This window comes from Dipodomys ordii, unplaced genomic scaffold (assembly GCF_000151885.1).
Source record: "Dipodomys ordii isolate 6190 unplaced genomic scaffold, Dord_2.0 Scaffold106, whole genome shotgun sequence".
Lineage (NCBI taxonomy): Eukaryota > Metazoa > Chordata > Mammalia > Rodentia > Heteromyidae > Dipodomys > Dipodomys ordii.
In genome coordinates this window covers 8,199,535-8,217,389 of record NW_012267322.1, presented here as the reverse complement: position 1 = coordinate 8,217,389, position 17,855 = coordinate 8,199,535, and the positions used below count along the sequence as shown (strand labels likewise).

The 17,855-nt window shown below is 48.4% G+C and overlaps 1 protein-coding gene across 1 annotated transcript; it reads left to right on the top strand.

The window, feature by feature from the left end:
- Positions 1–76: 76 nt before the first annotated feature.
- Positions 77–13,837, top strand: Ciapin1 (cytokine induced apoptosis inhibitor 1). The gene is made up of 9 exons (XM_013028018.1): positions 77–131; positions 4,467–4,649; positions 5,241–5,393; positions 7,077–7,153; positions 9,040–9,205; positions 9,730–9,803; positions 10,350–10,465; positions 12,633–12,711; positions 13,282–13,837. Exons 2-9 carry the CDS (start codon positions 4,493–4,495, stop codon positions 13,390–13,392), a joined length of 933 nt encoding a protein of 310 aa, XP_012883472.1. The 5' UTR covers positions 77–131; positions 4,467–4,492; the 3' UTR covers positions 13,393–13,837.
- The last annotated feature ends 4,018 nt before the right edge of the window (positions 13,838–17,855 follow it).

Genomic DNA, 17,855 nt, shown 5'->3' with positions numbered 1-17,855 from the left:
CGGGCAGCGTCGGAACGTCATGCGGCACTTCCGCCCTGTGGGGTCCCCGCGGTGCCTCTTCTCGCGAGAGGCGGGACACGCCGTGGAGCCGGCGACTGCAGAGAGAACCCCGGAGCTCACCGGGGCAGCAGGTGAGCGTGCCCCCGGGTTCCCTGAGCGCCCGACCTTCCCCAACCGTCCTCTCCCGGCCATCTTCTTCTCGTTTCCCGTCAGTCCCGGCCCTCTGTGGGGACCCGCGGAGGCCCCGGAGGGCTGACGACCCGGGAAGCCGATGTGCGGGACGCCGCTGCCCCGGGCTCGCTCCAGGCTCCGGTCCTGGTTGGTGTCTGCCCTTTGGGCGCTTTCCGTATTCGGAGGAGGAGAAGGCCCGAGCTGGCATCTGGGACATCTGGGTCTGCGATCGGGTTCTCACCGTGGCCAGCTGTTGTGACCTTGGATCTCAGTTTCCCCAAAGTTGTTGTCTCGCCGCGGGGAGGGGGGTTACCCAGCAACCGAGCACTGAAAGTTGGAGATACTTGAGCATACAGATAGTCATTTTGAACCCCTCACCGTCTGGGGTTGAATGTTTCCCAAATTTGACTGGTGGGACTGCATGATTTGGGATGCTAGTCTATAAAACCTAAGGCTTTGTCCTGGGGGGCTGGGGGGGGGCCGGGGGGTGACTTGGTGTCTGGGTATGGTCCAGGAATCTTCTCCCTGAGCATTCGTGGGGAGCTGGTGATAACTGGAAGTCAAGTCTGCTTATGTGGAAGCTGGTAATTCTGTAAATTTTGCCCATTTGCATTTAGTCCTCATCCTTTTCAAGTCGTGTTTGGCACACCCTAATCTGAAATTTTCAAAACCTCCAACCTCTTACCTCCCCTTTCCCTCTCTCCCATGAATGTGGAAGACCTCCTAAGCCAAAACTTTTTAAATGTAAAAACTAGATCCTAGTCTTTGGATTTAAGTAAAATATTCCTGGGGCTTGTTTTCTCTTTGTTTTTGAGATGAGATTTCTCTGTGCTTTCCAGGTTGGTCTAGAATTGTTGAACACAAGTGATCTTTCTTGTCACAACCTCCCAAGTAGCTGGCACTACAGCACCAAGTCCAACGCAAGTTCGCTGTGTGGGGGGTGAGGAAAGGGGGGATTGTGTACGTGTACATGTTGAACTCAGCCTGGGCACTGTTCCTCACCTTTTTCACTCAAGGCTTCAGCCACACCTCCACTTCTAGCTTTTTGGTGGTTTATTGGAGATAAGAGTATCATAAACTTTTTTTGCCTGGGCTGGCTTTGAACCATGATCCTTTGATCTAGTTCCTGAGTCGCTAGGATTACAGGTATGAGCCACTGGTGCCTAGATACTATTTTTGGTCACCTAATTCTTAAAGGGAACCAATGGCTAAAGATTTGATGCTTACTTGGGGCTATAGAAATAAGCATTTCCAGACATTATTTTCAGACATCTACTTTTACTTGCTACCAGTTTAGAGGTGGCACAGGCATGTGTGTGCAGTACAGTTGCTGTGGCATCTAGCAAGCAAGATCAAGGACCTGACATTGACTTCTACTTCTCTTTAGTTGTGAAACTGGGCCCTGAGTCACACAGTTCCTACGTGTATTGGCTTGGACGCTGGAAATTTTTTTCTTGTGGATTAAAAAAAAAAATTGAATCACAACAAAAACAAAGCTCTGATGAAGAAGTGTGGCACGTTTGCTTCTAGACAGTTAGAAAACATTGTTTAGGAAATGCTGAGTAATAGTAGAGGCTATAACTATGTTGGGGGAGAGAGGTTAATGCTTAATGTGTTTTATGAGCTCTCTCACCTAAGATTAGGAGTTAGATGGCAGGACATTTTGCTGACATTCTCGTGTGTGTGTGTGTGTGTGTGTGTGTGTGTGTGTGTGTGTGTGTGGTGTGTGCGCGTGCGCGCGCACGTGTGCTGGGCCTAGCCTAGATGCCATCCCTTATCTTTTTCACTCAAGGCTGGTGCTCTACCACTTGAGCCACACCCCCACTTCCAGCTTTTTGGTGGTTAAGTGGAGATAAGAGTCTCTTGGATTTTCTTGCTCAGAGTGGCTTGAAATCCTCAGCACACACGCCTCCTGAATAGCTAGGATTATAAGTGTGAGCCACTGGCAGCCAGCATCCCTGTCTGGTTCATTTTAAATGTGAAGTTGTTCCCAAGTTGTTTACCTTAAAGATTTGCAAGGGATCTTCCTCAACATCACGTGACAATTCAAAGCTTAAAAGTTGTCAGTTCTTGATGGTGCACTTTTTAAGCATTTAAACCCCAAAATTAAATGACTAAGGAAACCTGACTGCCCACTAATGCTTGTTATCCTTGTACTGGGGCTGAGAGTTCAACTGGGGTAATGAAAGGTGGTAAAAGGCTAACAGTGGAGCTGTCCAGGTTTCTTTCTCATGAAACTGGGAGGGATTCACTGGGGAAGGGTAGAGCCAAATTTCCAAGGCCCTGAATCCAGCAGGCTAAGGAGCTTTGCTTTTCTCTAGAAATGAAACTGTTAGTAACTCATTTCTGAAATGAGTATATAATCAAAGCACTGTAATAATTAATGGTGACTAGTGATTGGGCCTGGTTTTTGTAGGCAGAGAGGAGACAGGCAGTCATGAAAAGTGATTTTATAGATGGAAGAGTGCTGTGTACACGGCTTAAATTCAGCCCCAGGGTGGATGGTGGATGTGTCACCTGTGCAGAGGTCAGAAGTGTTCACTAATCAGTGCCCCACCCTTCGGCTACCACTTTGTCTTGGTGACTATAAGGTTGGAGGAGGAAGAGCTGAACCCAGTGCTATCTGTTGACCTTATTTCAAGGTGATCACTTAGATCTCCACTGCAGATCAAGTGGAAAAGAAGCTGGCCTGTGGGGAAGTTTCCACGGTTAAACCAGGGCTTTCAGATCCCTGCCCTTAGCTTACCCACAGCTCAGCTCACACTGCATTAGAGGCCTCACACCCTGACCTCTAAACTGGGAGTAACCCAAGTTTAAGGCTGCTCTGTGGGTCAATTGAGAAAATATTTGTAAGGTGCTTTGAATAAATGGCTGACATTTAGTGATAAAGACAGTAGATACTATCAACCACAGCTGATTTAGGATTAAAGTTTTACCTTTTTTTGTTGTTTTTTTTGGGGGGGGTCCGGTCATGGGGCCTGAACTCTGGGCCTGGGTGCTGTCCCTCAGCTCTTCAGCTCAAGGCTAGCGCTCTACCACTTGAGCCACAGTGCCACTTCCAGCTTTTTTTTCTTTTTTCTTATGTGGTGCTGAGGAATCCAACCCAGGGCCTCTGGCATGCAAGGCATGTGCTCTACCACTGATCCACCTTCCCAGCCCCTAAAGTTTTACATTTTAAAGAAGGAGGAAATACCAGTATTCAGTTTGCAAAGTTCAAATATGTTGTCTCTTAAAAATATTTAAACTGGGGAAGTGGAGCTGTGGCTCAAGCAGTGGAGTGCCAGACTGGAGTGAAAAAGATAAGGGACAGTGCTCAGGCCCTGAGTTCAAGCCCCAGTGCCAGTACAGGTGCATGCATGTGGGCACAGGCGCGTGCACGCTCGCGTGCACACACACGTACACACAAATTAAGCGCAAGTTGCATGCCAGTGGCTCATACCTGTGATCCTAGCAACTAAGGAGGCTGAAATCTGAGGATCTCAGTTTGAAGCCAGTCTGGGGAGTCTCTTATTTCCAGTTAACTATCAAAAAAGCTGTTCAGTGGTAGCTCAAAGTGGTAGAGTGCTACCCTTGAGCAGAAAAAGCTTAGGGACAGCAACCAGGTTCTGAGTTGAAGCCCCAGGACCAGCACACAAACAAAAAGTAAGCTGAAAAAAGGGCTGGGGGTTACCTATGTGATGAGCACCTGCCTAGCCAAGTGCAAGGCCTTGCACTGAAACCACAGTACCACCAAACAAAACCGAAAACCATCAGGTTGAGGTTGGGTTATGTCTGCCAGCTTACTTAACCTTTGCTGAATCACACTTCAATTAATACTCTCCAGCCAAGTGATAATAAAGAAGAAATAATCTTGGGCTGGGAAGGTGGCTCAGTGGTTAAGGTGCTTGCCTTGCATGCCTGAGGCCCTGGGTTCAATTCCTCAGCACCACATAAGCAAAAACAAAAAAGCCGGAAGTGGCACTGTGGCTCAAGTGGTAGAGCGCTAGCTTTCAGCTGAAGAGCTGAGGGACAGTGCCCAGGCCCAGAGTTCAGGCCCCATGACCGGACCCAAAAAAAAAAAGTAGAAATAATCTTGCTGCCTCCAACCTCCTTACTTGGCTCTAATCCCCTTCCTCAGCCCCAGCTCTGTCTGGGAAGGTTGGATTGTGAAGTGCTGATGTGTTTCATTTATTCACTAGCATGAGCATTCTCTGGCAGGAGGTTGGGAGTAGGTTGTGATCCCAATCGTACTGTATGATACCGCGTGGATTAAGTTGCACTGTAGCCTCTCAGTCCTAATTCCCCTCTGCTCACAGCCTTTAGGTGCTTCAGCCCTGCAGACATGGCAGAGTTTGGGATCTCGGCTGGCCAGCGTGTGGCCGTGGTCTGGGATAAGTCATCCCCTGTGGAAGCCCTGAAAGAGCTGGTGAATAACCTTCAAGTGCTGACCGGCAGCGAAGGCCAGGTGTCCGTGGAAAACATCAACCAGCTGCTGCAGTGTAAGTGAAATTTCAAGGGAGTGCTACTGATCTCTAGTGCCTTGATCTGAGGGTTTTTCCTGGCTGGCTTATGAAAGTAGAGGCTAGTGGTTTCTTTATGTTCTTGTTCCTTAGTAACTATTCCATGTGTGTATGTGTGTGTGTGTGTTTGTTTGTTTGTTTTGTTTTGTTTTTTGGTCATGGGGCCTGAACTCTGGGCCTGGACACTGTCCCTCAGCTCTTCAGCTCAAGGCTAGCGCTCTATCACTTGAGCCACAGCACCACTTCTGGCTTTTGCTTATGTGGTGTTAAGGAATGGAACCCAGAGCCTCATGCATGCAAGGCAAGCACTGTACCACTGAGCCACCTTCCCAGCCTGCCATGTTGTTTTTTAGAAGCTTACTCTTCATCTAGCTTCCTTTTTCCTTCTTTTCCCTGATACTAGGAAAAGATAGGAAATGAGGAAGACAGGGAACAGGATAGAGCCTCACTGTGCCCTTTGCTAGTAATGGTGGTTTAATAGTGCTGATCAACCAGGTCAGGCTTCATCCTCATTCAAAGCCTGTGGCTGGGAAGGGTTGGGAAGTCAATGATGAGAATCTTCCTTTTCAGCTGCTCACAAGGAATCCAGCTTTGACGTTATTATGTCAGGAGTCATCCCAGGAAGTGCCAGTCTGCACAGTGCTGAGATTCTGGCAGAAATGGCCCGGGTCCTTCGTCCTGGGGGATGCCTTTTCCTGAAAGAGCCCGTAGAGACTGCTGTAGGTAAGGACACACTCGCTGAAAGACAGAACTTGACAAGGTCAAGTCTTTGAACCCACTTGCTCCATCTTCCCGAGCCAGGGATATCATTTGGAGAGCAGTATTTCTGTATAAACCTTATCTTTAGGGATAAATTATTGCTAAAATCAGAGGCAACAGATCTAAAGAAACTGGGATCTTTGACTCATTAGGGAATAAAATAGAAGGTAACTGCTACCTAAAAGAGGCTGAATCATTCAGCAGGTGAAAGCTTAGACTTTGGGATATCCATAACATGGAAAAAGAGGCAACAATAATCAGGCAAGGAGCACGCACCTATAATCCTAGTACTCAGGAGATGGGGCGGAGGGTGGCGGATGGGGAGAAGAGGAGAAATACCTCTAAGAAGAATACAGAAAGAAAAGAAGCAAGTCCCCAAAGTCCCATGCTCTATAACTATTCATCTTGGAAAAAAAAACCATTTTAGCACCTAGTTGAGATTAGTAGTTCCCAGGGGCTGGTGGTAAGGGGTGAGCGGCTCTGAAGGCGTAGATGGTACTCAGTTCCTGGTCTTTATGTCTGGGAGGTAAGATGAGGGGAATGGGCCCAGCCTTCCTGGATTTGGGAGGTTTTTAAATTTTGGGTTCCCCCCCCCCAATTTTGTGTGATTTTATAGTTATTTCAAAGTAGTTAAAAAGTATAACAGAAGTGACTAGGCACTGGTAGCTCATGCCTATAATCCTAGCTACTCAGGAGGCTGAGATCTGGTGGTCATGGTTTGAAGCCAGTACAGGCAGAAAATTCCTGGGAGATTCTTATGTCCAATTAATCAGTCAAAAACTGGAAGTGGAGCTATGGCTCAAAGTGGTAGAGTACTAGCCTTGACCAAAAGAGCTCAGCGACAGTGCCCAGGCCCTGAGTTCAAGCCCCTCAACTGACAAAAAAATAAACAGAAGTTTGATTGTGAAGAGGTAATAATTAACCCATGTAGCTAATGACAGTATCCAAGGGATAAAAAAATACCTTTTTTTGGTTCTGTGACATAGCTGTCATTCAATTCTTGGTTATTTTATTTTATTTTGTGCCTGTCCTAGGGCTTGAACCTAGGGCCTACTTGGAGATATATAGAGAGAAATAGATATAGACATAGATATAGGGGTAGATTTTTTTTAAGCATTTTTTACTTGACTTTGGATCAAAAAGTACCTATACACCTTAGCACGGTTGTGCACCACCTGTATTTCCCAATGCATGGGAATCGAAAGCAGGAGATCTTAAGTGACTATATTTCATCAAATAAAAGAAATGAAAGCATCTCAAAATAAAGTCTTTTGTTATTTATTTGAAACTATAACCTTTTGATGTGTACAACAGACATTAGCATTCTTTGCTAGAAATTGAAACTTTGTTTCATCAAAATATCATGCCTGTCAGAACTTTGCAGAGAACCCTGAGCTGATCATATCAGCATCCTCTGAAGGGTCTCCAAAAAGGCCAGGGCCAGGAAACAGTGATGATGGAGTAACAGCGTTCACCAGCACTGTGTACCGAAAGCATGGTTGAAACTAAAATGCTCTCACTAATGTAAACACAGTGGACAGGGTAGCTTGTTGCTGTGTCAGTGCCTGCTCACCCACAAGGGGAGAAGCGCTTTATTTTTCCTGCTTTGACCTGGGAAGCAATTAACTGGGGTTTTCTTCTTGGCAGTTAACAATAGTAAAGTGAGGACAGCATCTAAACTGTGTTCAGCCCTGACTCTTTCTGGCCTTGTGGAGGTAAAAGAGGTATGTGTGCAGACCACCTTGTTTGCTGGGAATTTGAACCTTAGCTGACCAAACCCACGGTCTGTCTGTCAGCTGTCAGAACAGTAGGGGGAAAATAAGTGACCAGCATAGAACTAGGAAACAGATGGGCTCTTGCTGCAAATGTGAGGTATGTGGTGCCTCCCAATACAAACCTCTGGGAGAAGATCTTGGAAGAGACAGCCCAGCCTGTGGGCGTGGTCTGTCCTGCACTTGTGACTTGTTTATTGATGGTAGCAGCCAGGGTGTGGCAGTGATAGCAGGTACTCTGCAGCTTCTGTTCATCTCAGCCAACACAGATCCTAAGCCTGGGTGAAACAGTAGTGTCTAAACAACTCCCCACTCTCAAATGAAACAAGTGCTTCTACTTCTCCAGTGTTAAAAAGTTTCTCGGGTGTGAGAGAGAATAGCCTCTAACGTCTTAGATGGCTTTATTTTACGTGGACACCATCATTTGTCATTAGTGAAACACTCTCTTCCAAAATGCACTCAAGTCTGAGCATGGAGCATGATAGCTCTGGCAGCCAAGTGGACAGCACTCACTCTGTTTCCAGTGCCTGGTGTGAGATGTAGATTCTTTGTGCCTGCTGTTCCTTATTTTCCCTTGAAGTCTTAAAATTTTTATCCTTGACTCTAAACTAAGGAGTGCTCATAGAAATTCAATTTATACTAAAGAAATATGGAATATGAAGTAGTGACATCCCAGTCCTTGTCACCATCAGTAAGCCTCCAGTGCATTTTTGTATGTCTGTGCAGACTTCTTTCTTATGTGTTTTTGTGAGTTTTTTTTTGGTGTGTTGGGGGAATTGGTCGTAGGGCTTAAAGTCTGGGTTTGAGTGCTGTCCCTGAGCTCTTCAGCTCAAGACAAGTGCTCTACCATTTGAGCCACTGCATCACTTAATTGGAGATAAGAGTCTCCAGACGTTCCTGCCTGTGGCTTTGAATCATGAATCCCAGATCTCATCCTCCTGAGTAGCTAGGATTACAGGTGTGAGAAACTGGTGCCTGGCCTTTCTTACTTTTTTTTTTTTTTTTTTGGTCGGTCGTGTGCTTGAACTCTGGGCCTGGGTGCTATTTCTGAGCTCTTCAGCTCAAGGTGAGCGCTCTACCACTTGAGCCACAGCACCACTTCCTTTTCTTACGTTTTTGCCAGCATATCTATGCACATATTTTTGCTTGCTAGTGTTGAGACAGGGTCTGACTTTAGCCCAGGCTGGCCCTGGACCTGTGATTCTCCTGCCTCAACTTCTCGAATGTTGGGATTACAGGGGTAATCCCACACAAATCCTGGCCCTACATGTCTCTTACATCAGAAAATAAGTCTCTTATCTATCTCAGTATATTTCTTCTCATTTTTATTAGTGATTTCGCAGTAGACCAAGTTATAGACAATGAGTTATGTAACACTCAGCAATTATTGCACTTAAATTTAACACACTTTAACCATTTTCCCCTACCTCCACAATCTGATATTCCCAAGGATTGAAGAAAGGATTTCCCTTCCTTTCTCTCCTTTAAGATAAAACTTCTACTCTTCATTGTGAGCAGGCTTCTTTGTTAACCAACAGGATCAGGTCTGACTTGTCTCTGAGTCATTACACCCCCACAAGGACTAGCACATCATGGCTAATATTTTATAAGTACTTGAAAACTCAGCAGAGGGTAGACTTAAAGCACACAGGCTGACAAAGTAGACCCTAAGGCTCTGATCAGTGAGAAGGGGGATGGGAGGCATGAAGTGGTTTATGCCAGCTTCTATTGGGAGCTTAACACACAGAGATCAGGGTTAGCACTGCAGGAGGACGTGGGACATAGAGAAGTGACAGAGCAAGAATGTGGGCCGACCCCCTGGCCATCTTTAATTGCAGCTGCAGCGAGAGGCCCTGAGCCCTGAGGAGATGCAGTCTGTGCAGGAACACCTAGGATGCAGCGGTGACAGCCTGCTCTCTGTTCAGATCACGGGCAAAAAGCCCAACTTCGAAGTGGGTTCCTCCAGTCAGCTTAAGCTTTCCATCGGCAAGAAGTCTCCTTCAGGTAAGGCCGGCTGTAACCTGGGTGTATTAGTCCCCAGGCCTAAATAATACATGATAGTTTCTTTTTGTGTGTGTGTGTGTTGGTTGTGGGGCCTGAACTCTGGGCCTGGGCTCTGTCCCTCAGCTCTTCAGCTGTAGACTGGCGCTCTACCACTTGGGCCTCAGCCCCACTTCTGGCTTTTTCTGCTTATGTGGTGCTGAGGAATGGAACCGAGGGCCTCATGCATGCAAGGCAAGCACTCTACCACTGAGCCACCTTCCCAGCCCCTACAAGATGGTGTCTAGTGCACTGGAGGCATGAATCACATGTTTAGTTGGCTCACGAGTCTGTTCAGGCCCCAAGCTACTTCATAGCCATGGTGGTGGTAGATAAGATGCCCTGTACCTATAGGCAGGCTCTCCCTATACCTGTGGAGCAGCTTTTCAATTTCAGTGTTAGTGCTGTAATCACAGGCCTTGGAGAATGCTCGTAGACTATTTTTTACAAAGTTCCTTTTTTTTTTTTTTTTCTGTTGTTGGACTCAGTGAAGCCTCCTGTGGACCCGGCTGCTGCCAAGCTCTGGACCTTGTCAGCCAATGACATGGAGGATGGGAGCGTGGTGAGTTGGCCCCCCGCAGGTCACTGCGTGTTCTCCATGATGAGTGTGAACAGCAGCCAGTGTGGAGTGGCTTTTGGACTTGTAGGAGTGTGTGTGTGTGTAAAGCCCAGCGTATGGCTGTGTCTGGCACTGGTGACACTCCATATTACTAGTGATATAAATTTAGCATCTCTGTTGCCCACTTGATGTCTTGTGGACAAGTGTGAAGCGGGAAGCAGTGTCAGCTCCAATGTGTTTATTGGCCCTTGGTCTGGGCGAGGCGCTGAAGGCTCATTGAAGGCAGGATTTTCACACTTCTTTGTCCCACCAGTTCCCACCTTCCCGCAAACACATGCTTGCTCCAAGTCCTACAGCTTATTCCCATGTAAATTAGTTACTAGTTTCCTCCCTGAGCAATGGCCTCTGGAAGGTGATAATGACCCTGGGCACTTGAGAGCGGAGCCTTCTTCCCTGGGGCTGTGGGTCCTTGCTTTCACAGCCTGTGGTTACATCAGCTCTTTCTTAAAGACCACTACTGTGTGGCTGATTGCTTTGAACCTTCTCCAGGATCTCATTGACTCTGATGAACTGCTGGATCCAGAAGATTTGCAAAAGCCTGATCCAGCGTCCCTGCGGGCTCCTTCCTGTGGAGAAGGGAAGAAGAGAAAAGCCTGTAAGAACTGGTAAGTGCTGGTTTGAGCTGGGGCTGCTGGAAGTGAGCCAGTCAGATACTGCCTTGTGAAGGAGACCTTCCCTGTAGGGAGCTGTATGTTCCCACATTGCACGAAAGCCCCCAGGGACGTGAGCAGAGCCAGACCTTTGGTCATGGTGGGTCTCACCTTCTCCGGAGACTCTACAAGAGTCCTTCCAGGGAACTCTGAGGCAGAATCCTGAGTGGGGAGTAACAGCTGGCCAGTGGAAGTGTGGTCAGAGCAGAAATGAACGTCGTCAGCCCACCTGGGTGACCGAGTGTGGAGGGAATGTGAGCAGCCCTGTGGCTGAGGTGAGCTAAGGACACAGACAGGGCTGATCTGCCTGGTTCTGGGGTGGAACATTGGCGTGATGCCAAGGGGTTGCAATGGTGACAGTTTTCAGGTGTGACTCTGTGTTCAAGAGCTGGCATGTTGGTCCCTTTTCTCTGTCGTGATAGCTGTGTCCCCTGCATTACAGCTTGTGTGCTGAAGCCAGGTTTCTACTAGCTTTCTGTGTGTGTCTGTGTGTGTGTGTTTAAAGATTACTTGTGAGATAAGTTTTACTTTTTGCTTTTTGCTTTTTTTTTGTGTGTGTGTGTGTATTCTGGGGTGTCTCTATTCTAAAAGATTGATAATGTGGATGTAGAAATCTAGATTGGAAGTCATTTTTTGTTTTGGGGATAGTTCTGTTGTTTTCTTTGAGGCCAAATAGCTGATTCTTTCTGTAAGACATTTGTGATCCTTTCATGAAAACTTTTTGAGAGCTAGTGGAATCTTCTTTATTCCTGGAATCAACTTGTAATTCCATAGTGTTTTGGTTTGGTTTGGTTTGGTTTGGTTTTGGAGCTGTCCTGGGGGTACTGAAGTCTGGATAAGTGCTATAGCATGGGGTCATACCTCCAGCCCTGTAGTTGTGAATGTGTATGGTCCTGGGAAATAGCTTTAGATTCCTGTTCACGAGTCATGTGTTCTGAATAACCTGTATCTCAGTGTTGGCTCTCACTGCTTCTATAATTTTCTTTTCTCTAACATTTTCCAGTTTTCTTCTGTGCCTCTTTCTAGGAGATGTCTGTTTCTCCTCCCAAATCTCTGATGTTATTATGTCTTTAGATCTTGATTTGTTTTGGGATTTTGTTGGTGATGGTGGTAGTGTTGTTGTTTTTTGAGACAAGGTCTTGCAGCCCAGACTTGTGATCCTGGTGTTCTGTCTCCCCAGTGCTGGGTCACAAGCACCCAGCAACATGGCCTGATTTCAGGCAGTTTTCTTTCAGATGGCCCCAGTTTTGTTCATAATTAAAAGTGGAAGACATCCAGGTGCTGGTGGCTTACATCTGTAATCTTAGCTACTCAGGGAGCTGAGATCTGAGGATCAGCCTTCTAAGCCAGTCTAGACAGGAAAGTCTATGAGACTCTTATCTGTAATTAACTACCAAAAAGCCAGAAGTGGAGCTGTGGCTCAAGTGGTAGAGTGCTAGCCTTGAGCAAAAAAAACCCCTCAGGGACAGTGCGCAGACTTTGTGTTCAAGTCCCAGGACTGATATACACATTTTTTTTTAAAGTGGAAGACAGGGTGCCTGAGCATCTGGGTGGATGTCATTGTTGACGGCTTGATGGGCTGGAAGTTGGGCAGGCCTTGATGGAGGAGGATTGGTTCCATGCTTGGGATCTCTGCTCCTTTCCCGTGAGCTGGCAGGGCAGGCCTTCCGGATGCTACCAGTCCCAACCCTAAGCACACTCTTCTTACCTCCTTTCCACTCGTTCTGGCCGTGCAGATTTATATCTTTGCTGAAGCCAACGTGAGGTGTTGCAGGAAAATAAAGTTTAGTGTCTTCCTTTTTAACCTGTAAGCCTTGGAGTTTGACATTTGTTTTACTAGTGGATGCAAGGCAGGCTGCTTTCCTTTTGAGACAGGTCCTCACCAAGTGTGCGGGTTGACATTACTCAGAGACCCGGAGGGTTCAGGTAAAGCTCCAGGTTTTCCCTCCTGAGGGAAGCGGAGTGGTGGCCGCTCCTCTCACAGCTTCCCCAGGAGCTTCACCCCTTAGCTTCTGTCTTGATACCTGGTAAAGGGAGAAAAGTCTTACAGACCTGGCACTACTGGGGATGTGGCGTTTCTGGGGGATGGCCAGTCTCATTCATCAGCGACTGCTTCTTGCAGCACTTGCGGTCTCGCAGAAGAGCTGGAAAAGGAGAAGTCCAAGAGCCAGAGCTCGCAGCCCAAGTCAGCCTGTGGAAATGTAAGTGCCAGACCAGCTTGGCATTTGCACTCACCTGGGGGGAGGGGGCGGTGCTTGGGAGGGCTTCCCTGGGGTGGGCTCTCCTCACCTGTTATCTTTGGCCTTGTCTTTTGTCTGTCTACCCAGTGGGGGCCTGATACTACTTGGCTATTGAGCTGAGCTTGGCTGGGGTTTAAACAGCTTACAATGTAGGTGTACAACCCCTTAAAGGGACTTTTCTTGACTATTATTTTTTAAACAATTTTTAAATTTTTGTGCTTGAACTGGGCCTCATGCTCTTCTCTTGGCTTTTTTTGTTGAAGACTGACACTCTACCATTTGAGCCATACCTCTACTTCTCGTTTTTTTGCTTGTTAATTGGAAATGCCCAGGCTGACTTTGTACCTTAGTCCTCAGATCTCAGCTTCCTGAGTACCTAGGACTAAGACATAAGCCCCCCGTTACCTGGCTCTAGTAGTATTTTTTTTCATATAAAATCTGAGAAGTTGAAAACCTAGTATTTGGGTTCCAAATGGATTTCCAGCTGCACCCTGCTGCTCCCTGGCTGTCATTTCCTGTTCTCTCTCACAGTGCTACCTGGGCGATGCCTTCCGCTGTGCCAGCTGCCCTTACCTTGGGATGCCAGCCTTCAAACCTGGGGAACAGGTGCTTCTGAGTAACAGCAACCTTCACGATGCCTAGGGGGACCCTACAGGACTCAGCTCCTCCTTCAACTCCTGCCCCACATCCCTCCCCCCACTGTGGGCCCTCCCGCCCAGTTCCTCACTCCCTGTTGCAATCATTTGGGGGAGGGTAGCCGACTGGGGGAGCTGCGTGGTTTTTAGTGCTGCTATGAGTGACTGACCAAGGCCTGAGGGGCTTGTGAACTGCGGAAGTCCTTCTTGTGTTCCAGTGGGGGCCCTGCCCCCACGGTGACTCAGTGATGCGGCCTCGTCCTCCCAGGGAGCGAGGTCACTCATTGCAGTTCTTGGAGCCATGAGCCAACTACCTCATGGCCTCAGCACCGAAGGAATCACTCACTGGTTCCTGTGGTCCCACCCATGTCCCTGTAGTGTCACATCTGTGTCCTGTCATCATTTCTGTTAACCAACAAGTACTAAACTTGCACACCGTGTGTCCGTGGTCACCGGCATGTGTGTGTGTGGTGTCTGTCCTCCACGCTCAGTTTGGACCACTATGGCTTCTTGGTTGAGGAGTGTGGTGTGCAGGGGCTGGAGCGGCCTTGTGGACGGGCCTCCATCTCCTGTAGGCCAGGCCAGGTGGCTCAGAATGTGAGGAGAAGTAGGAGACCCCTGCTGCCCTTGCTGCCCGCCACATGGCTCCTACCACATATTTGGGGAGATCATGTGGCTTTAGACAGGTTTTGTGGTTTACTAAGATATAAAAGTGTTGATTGGTACCTGTCCTTCTTTTGATCCTCTGCTTCTGCTGATCCCCACTGCTGAAGTTCAGCTGGGGCCAGAAGCCCCAATGGGGGCAGAGTTCCAACGAGCTTAGTGAGCACCTCTTAAGGTTGCGCAAATCCTGTGAGCCCCTAGGCTCTCCTCCCCCAGGACTGGGTGAGGTTCTGTGGCAGAAGGGAAGAGATTTTTGCAGTTGTCATTAAAGTTCCCAAGGGCCTTACATTATTAGAAGAGAGATTATGCTAAATGAGCCTGACCTAATCAGTTGATCCTTCACTAGAACTAGAGAACAAAGCTTTTCTTGATAACCCTGCAGAAAGGACGTTGTCTTGCTGAGAGGTTTGTGGGCAAGAAACTGCAAGTACGAGGTGAGCCTCCTGCCCCCACAGAAATGGAAGTGCTGGGGCAGGGATACAGCTCAGACAGGGCTGGTGCACTTGAATCAACCCCCACACCATAGGAAAAACCACCTGTGCTTGTAAAGTCTGCCCGGGAAAATGGCTCTTGCCCCATGCCAGAGCAACTAATTGAGAAAGGTGGTAATTAGTGGCTTTGTTGAGTGGCTAGGTAGATTTTGGGGTGGTTTGTTACTCAGCAAAAAGAAATGGTGTAGACAGGAAGGGGCTCAGGTTCCAACTGCCTAGATGGAAGACACTTTGGCCTCTAAGCTGAGGTTGACCTGAGCCAGCCTTCCCTTCCTGCGCGCCCTCATCACCGCTGGAGATAATGGATACTGGGGCTGAGAAGGTGGCTCAGTGGTAGAGCGCTTGCCTTGCATGCATGAGGCCCTGGGTTCGATTCCTCAGCACCACATAAGAAAAAAGTCGGAAGTGGCGCTGTGGCTCAAGTGGTAGAGCACTAGCCTTGAGCTGAAGAGCTGAGGGACAGCGCCCAGGCCCAGAGTTCAGGCCCCACGACCGGACCCCCCCCCCCAAAAAAAAAGAATGGATACTGTAGTTAGAGGGGTCAGTGGAGCGACATAGGCAGCTGCAGCCTCTCCAGAGAATTCAGAGGAAAGTCAGCCAGCATAGTCAGGGCCTTCGGAAGGTGGGAGGGGTGTCTGGCCAGTGAGCAGACACAGGGTCTCAGCCAGCTGCAAGTCCACAGGGAGAGGATGGGATCCTTGGGTCCATGACTTTGGAGGACACTAGTTTAAGTGCAAGTCTTTTTTTTTTTTTTGGTCATAGGGCCTGGGTACTGTCCCTGAGCTCTCCAGTCAAGGCTAGCACTCTGCCACTTGAGCCACAGCGCCACTTCCAGCTTTTTCCGTGTATGTGGTACTGAGGAATCAAATCTAGGGCTTCATGAGTGCTAGGCAAGCACTCTACCACTAAGCCACATTCCCAGCCTTGTTTTCTTAACTGTAGTCTTCCACCTAGGATCCTTCAGTGCTCATAGGGGACTCCTTTGGGAGTCCCTCAGAAGCAGCAAAGGGAGGGGGCAGTAGGCAAACCATACTGGCCTCAGTTAACCACTGGAACTTGGAAGGGCTGAGACCAGGAGTCTTAGGACTGGATAATGGCAAATCTGCTCCAGGGTGAGGTGCTCCAGCTGCCCAGTTCCCCCCTGGTTGTAACCCTGGCTTCCCAGGGCTGTGGGGGCTGGAGGAGAGAGACCATGTTCTGTGGGCAACCACCCAGCCACTACTGGGCCAGGAAGGGGAAGGTTTGGCCAGTCAGAACACTGGAATCGCTATGCGCAGGTCAACACTGCATCAGCTGAGTAGTTTCTTTTAAAAAATTTCAGGCATGGTCTTGCCACATAGCCTATGCAGACATGGAAATCAATCCTGTCTCAGCTTGCTGAGTGCTGGAATTAAAGGTGTGCACTATCATTACAGTCTGGCTGTATAACCTGGATCATTTCTCAAAACCACCTACACTTGAGTTTCCTTTCCAAAGACAAGTTCGAACCTTCTGGAGCCCAGCCTCGGACAGCAGTATTTTTGCAAAGCTTTCCCAAGTGATTCTACCAGGCCCAAGAGAAACTTCTTCGCCTGGCTCTAGAGGAACACAAGAAACTAGCAAAAGCAGTCACGGCAACAATCTGGGGGGCCGTGCTGTGAGGAGCCCTGGCTGTGCATATGAATATAAACACAAAGTTGCAGGACCAAAAGCAAGATCTTGGTCAAGCCTAGAACTAGGAGATGACTCACTCACCACTTCTCACCCTGGAGTTGAAGCGGTCCTAGAGAAGCACTGAAAGAAATGGGAAGAGGGCAGGCCAGCAGGTGGGAGGGAAATTCGTGTTTTTTCTGGGAATGGTAGGGACACAGCTGCCCCCACCCCTAGTTTAGGCTGAGGCCCCTGTTAGATTTCTTGCACTAGTGTGTGGAGCGTTGAGCATGCAGATGGTCAGCCCACCGGAACTGGGACTTGAGGCCTCAGACCACATCCTCAAAAGCAGACCAAGTGTGTGGGGGGAGGAGGGATTAGCTTTGCCACCTTGCCAGTACTCAGCCGGACATAAGCCTCCAAGTTGATAACTTCAAAAAATACCAAATATGCATGCATGCATATAAATTATGCACACATGGGAAACCCAAGATGCTGAAGGAGATGAGAATGCAAGAGGGGTCTGGGGGGAGGTGGGAGTGGGAATGAAACCGGTTTGGGGTTTGATTTATTTCAGTGCCAGGGTTCGGACCCAGGGCCTCCCTCACCTTTACCACTACCTCACTTTACCACTGAGCTGCAGCCCCAGCCCCCTGATGGTTCTAGGTCTTAAGCAATATGGTAGGAATACAGAGAAAGACAGATGTAGTAAAACATCTGCTAGCAGTGAGGAAATGGAAACATGGCTAGCAAGAATGGATAGTGCTGAATGCAGACAGCATAATCAACCCAAATCACATACATTGAGCCATGTGTGGGGGTCCATGCCCGCAATCACAGTGCTCAGAAGGCAGGAGGATGGAGAGAGTTCAAAGCCAGCCGACTACAAGGTGAGACCCCGAGTCAAGCAAACTCCTCAAACAATAGGATACTACCAATAACATGAATGAACTAAACTTTTGTGAGTCCTGAAAAGTTACTGGTTCATTTCCTGTGGCTTTATCCTGACAGTCCTCTCTGTCTGTGATTTCACTGCAGTCCTGCTGCACACAGAGGGGATGATGACAGGAGGGTGGGGTGCTCTTCAGGGACAGACACCTCCAGGGGCTTCGAGTCGCCCAGTCCTCACCATCATCTCTGTAGTCTGGCCCCTGATGACCCACGGGACACATCTAGCATGCCACCTTTCACCTCCTCAGAGCCCCATGACATCCAGAAACCACACTGAGGCTCAACCAAGCACCAAAGGGCCCCCAAGTTGTCCCCATTTCTAGAGAGAAGAGGAACTTAGCTGTGGTGAAGTCTCCCTAAGCCTAACCTCCCCTGACTCCAGTACTACCTGCAGAAATTGGAGTAGATTTCACTTGTTTTAAAAGGTGAAATTTGTTGGGTGCCAATGGCTGATGCCTGTAATCCTAGCTACTCAGGAGGCTGAGATCTGAGGTTTGCAGTTCAAAGCCAGCCAGGGCAGGAAAGCCTGTGAGACTACTACCAGAAGGTCGGAAGTGGCGCTGTGACTCAAAAGTGGTAGAGGGTTAGCCTTGAGCAAAAGAGCTCGGGGACAGTGCCCAGGCCCTGAGATCAAGCCTCTCCACCACCACCGCCGCCCAACAAAAGAAGAAAAAGAGAAGGAAGGAAGAAAAAATTCACTGAGCATCCCTGGCTAAGTCGAGACTGAGCCCTCACA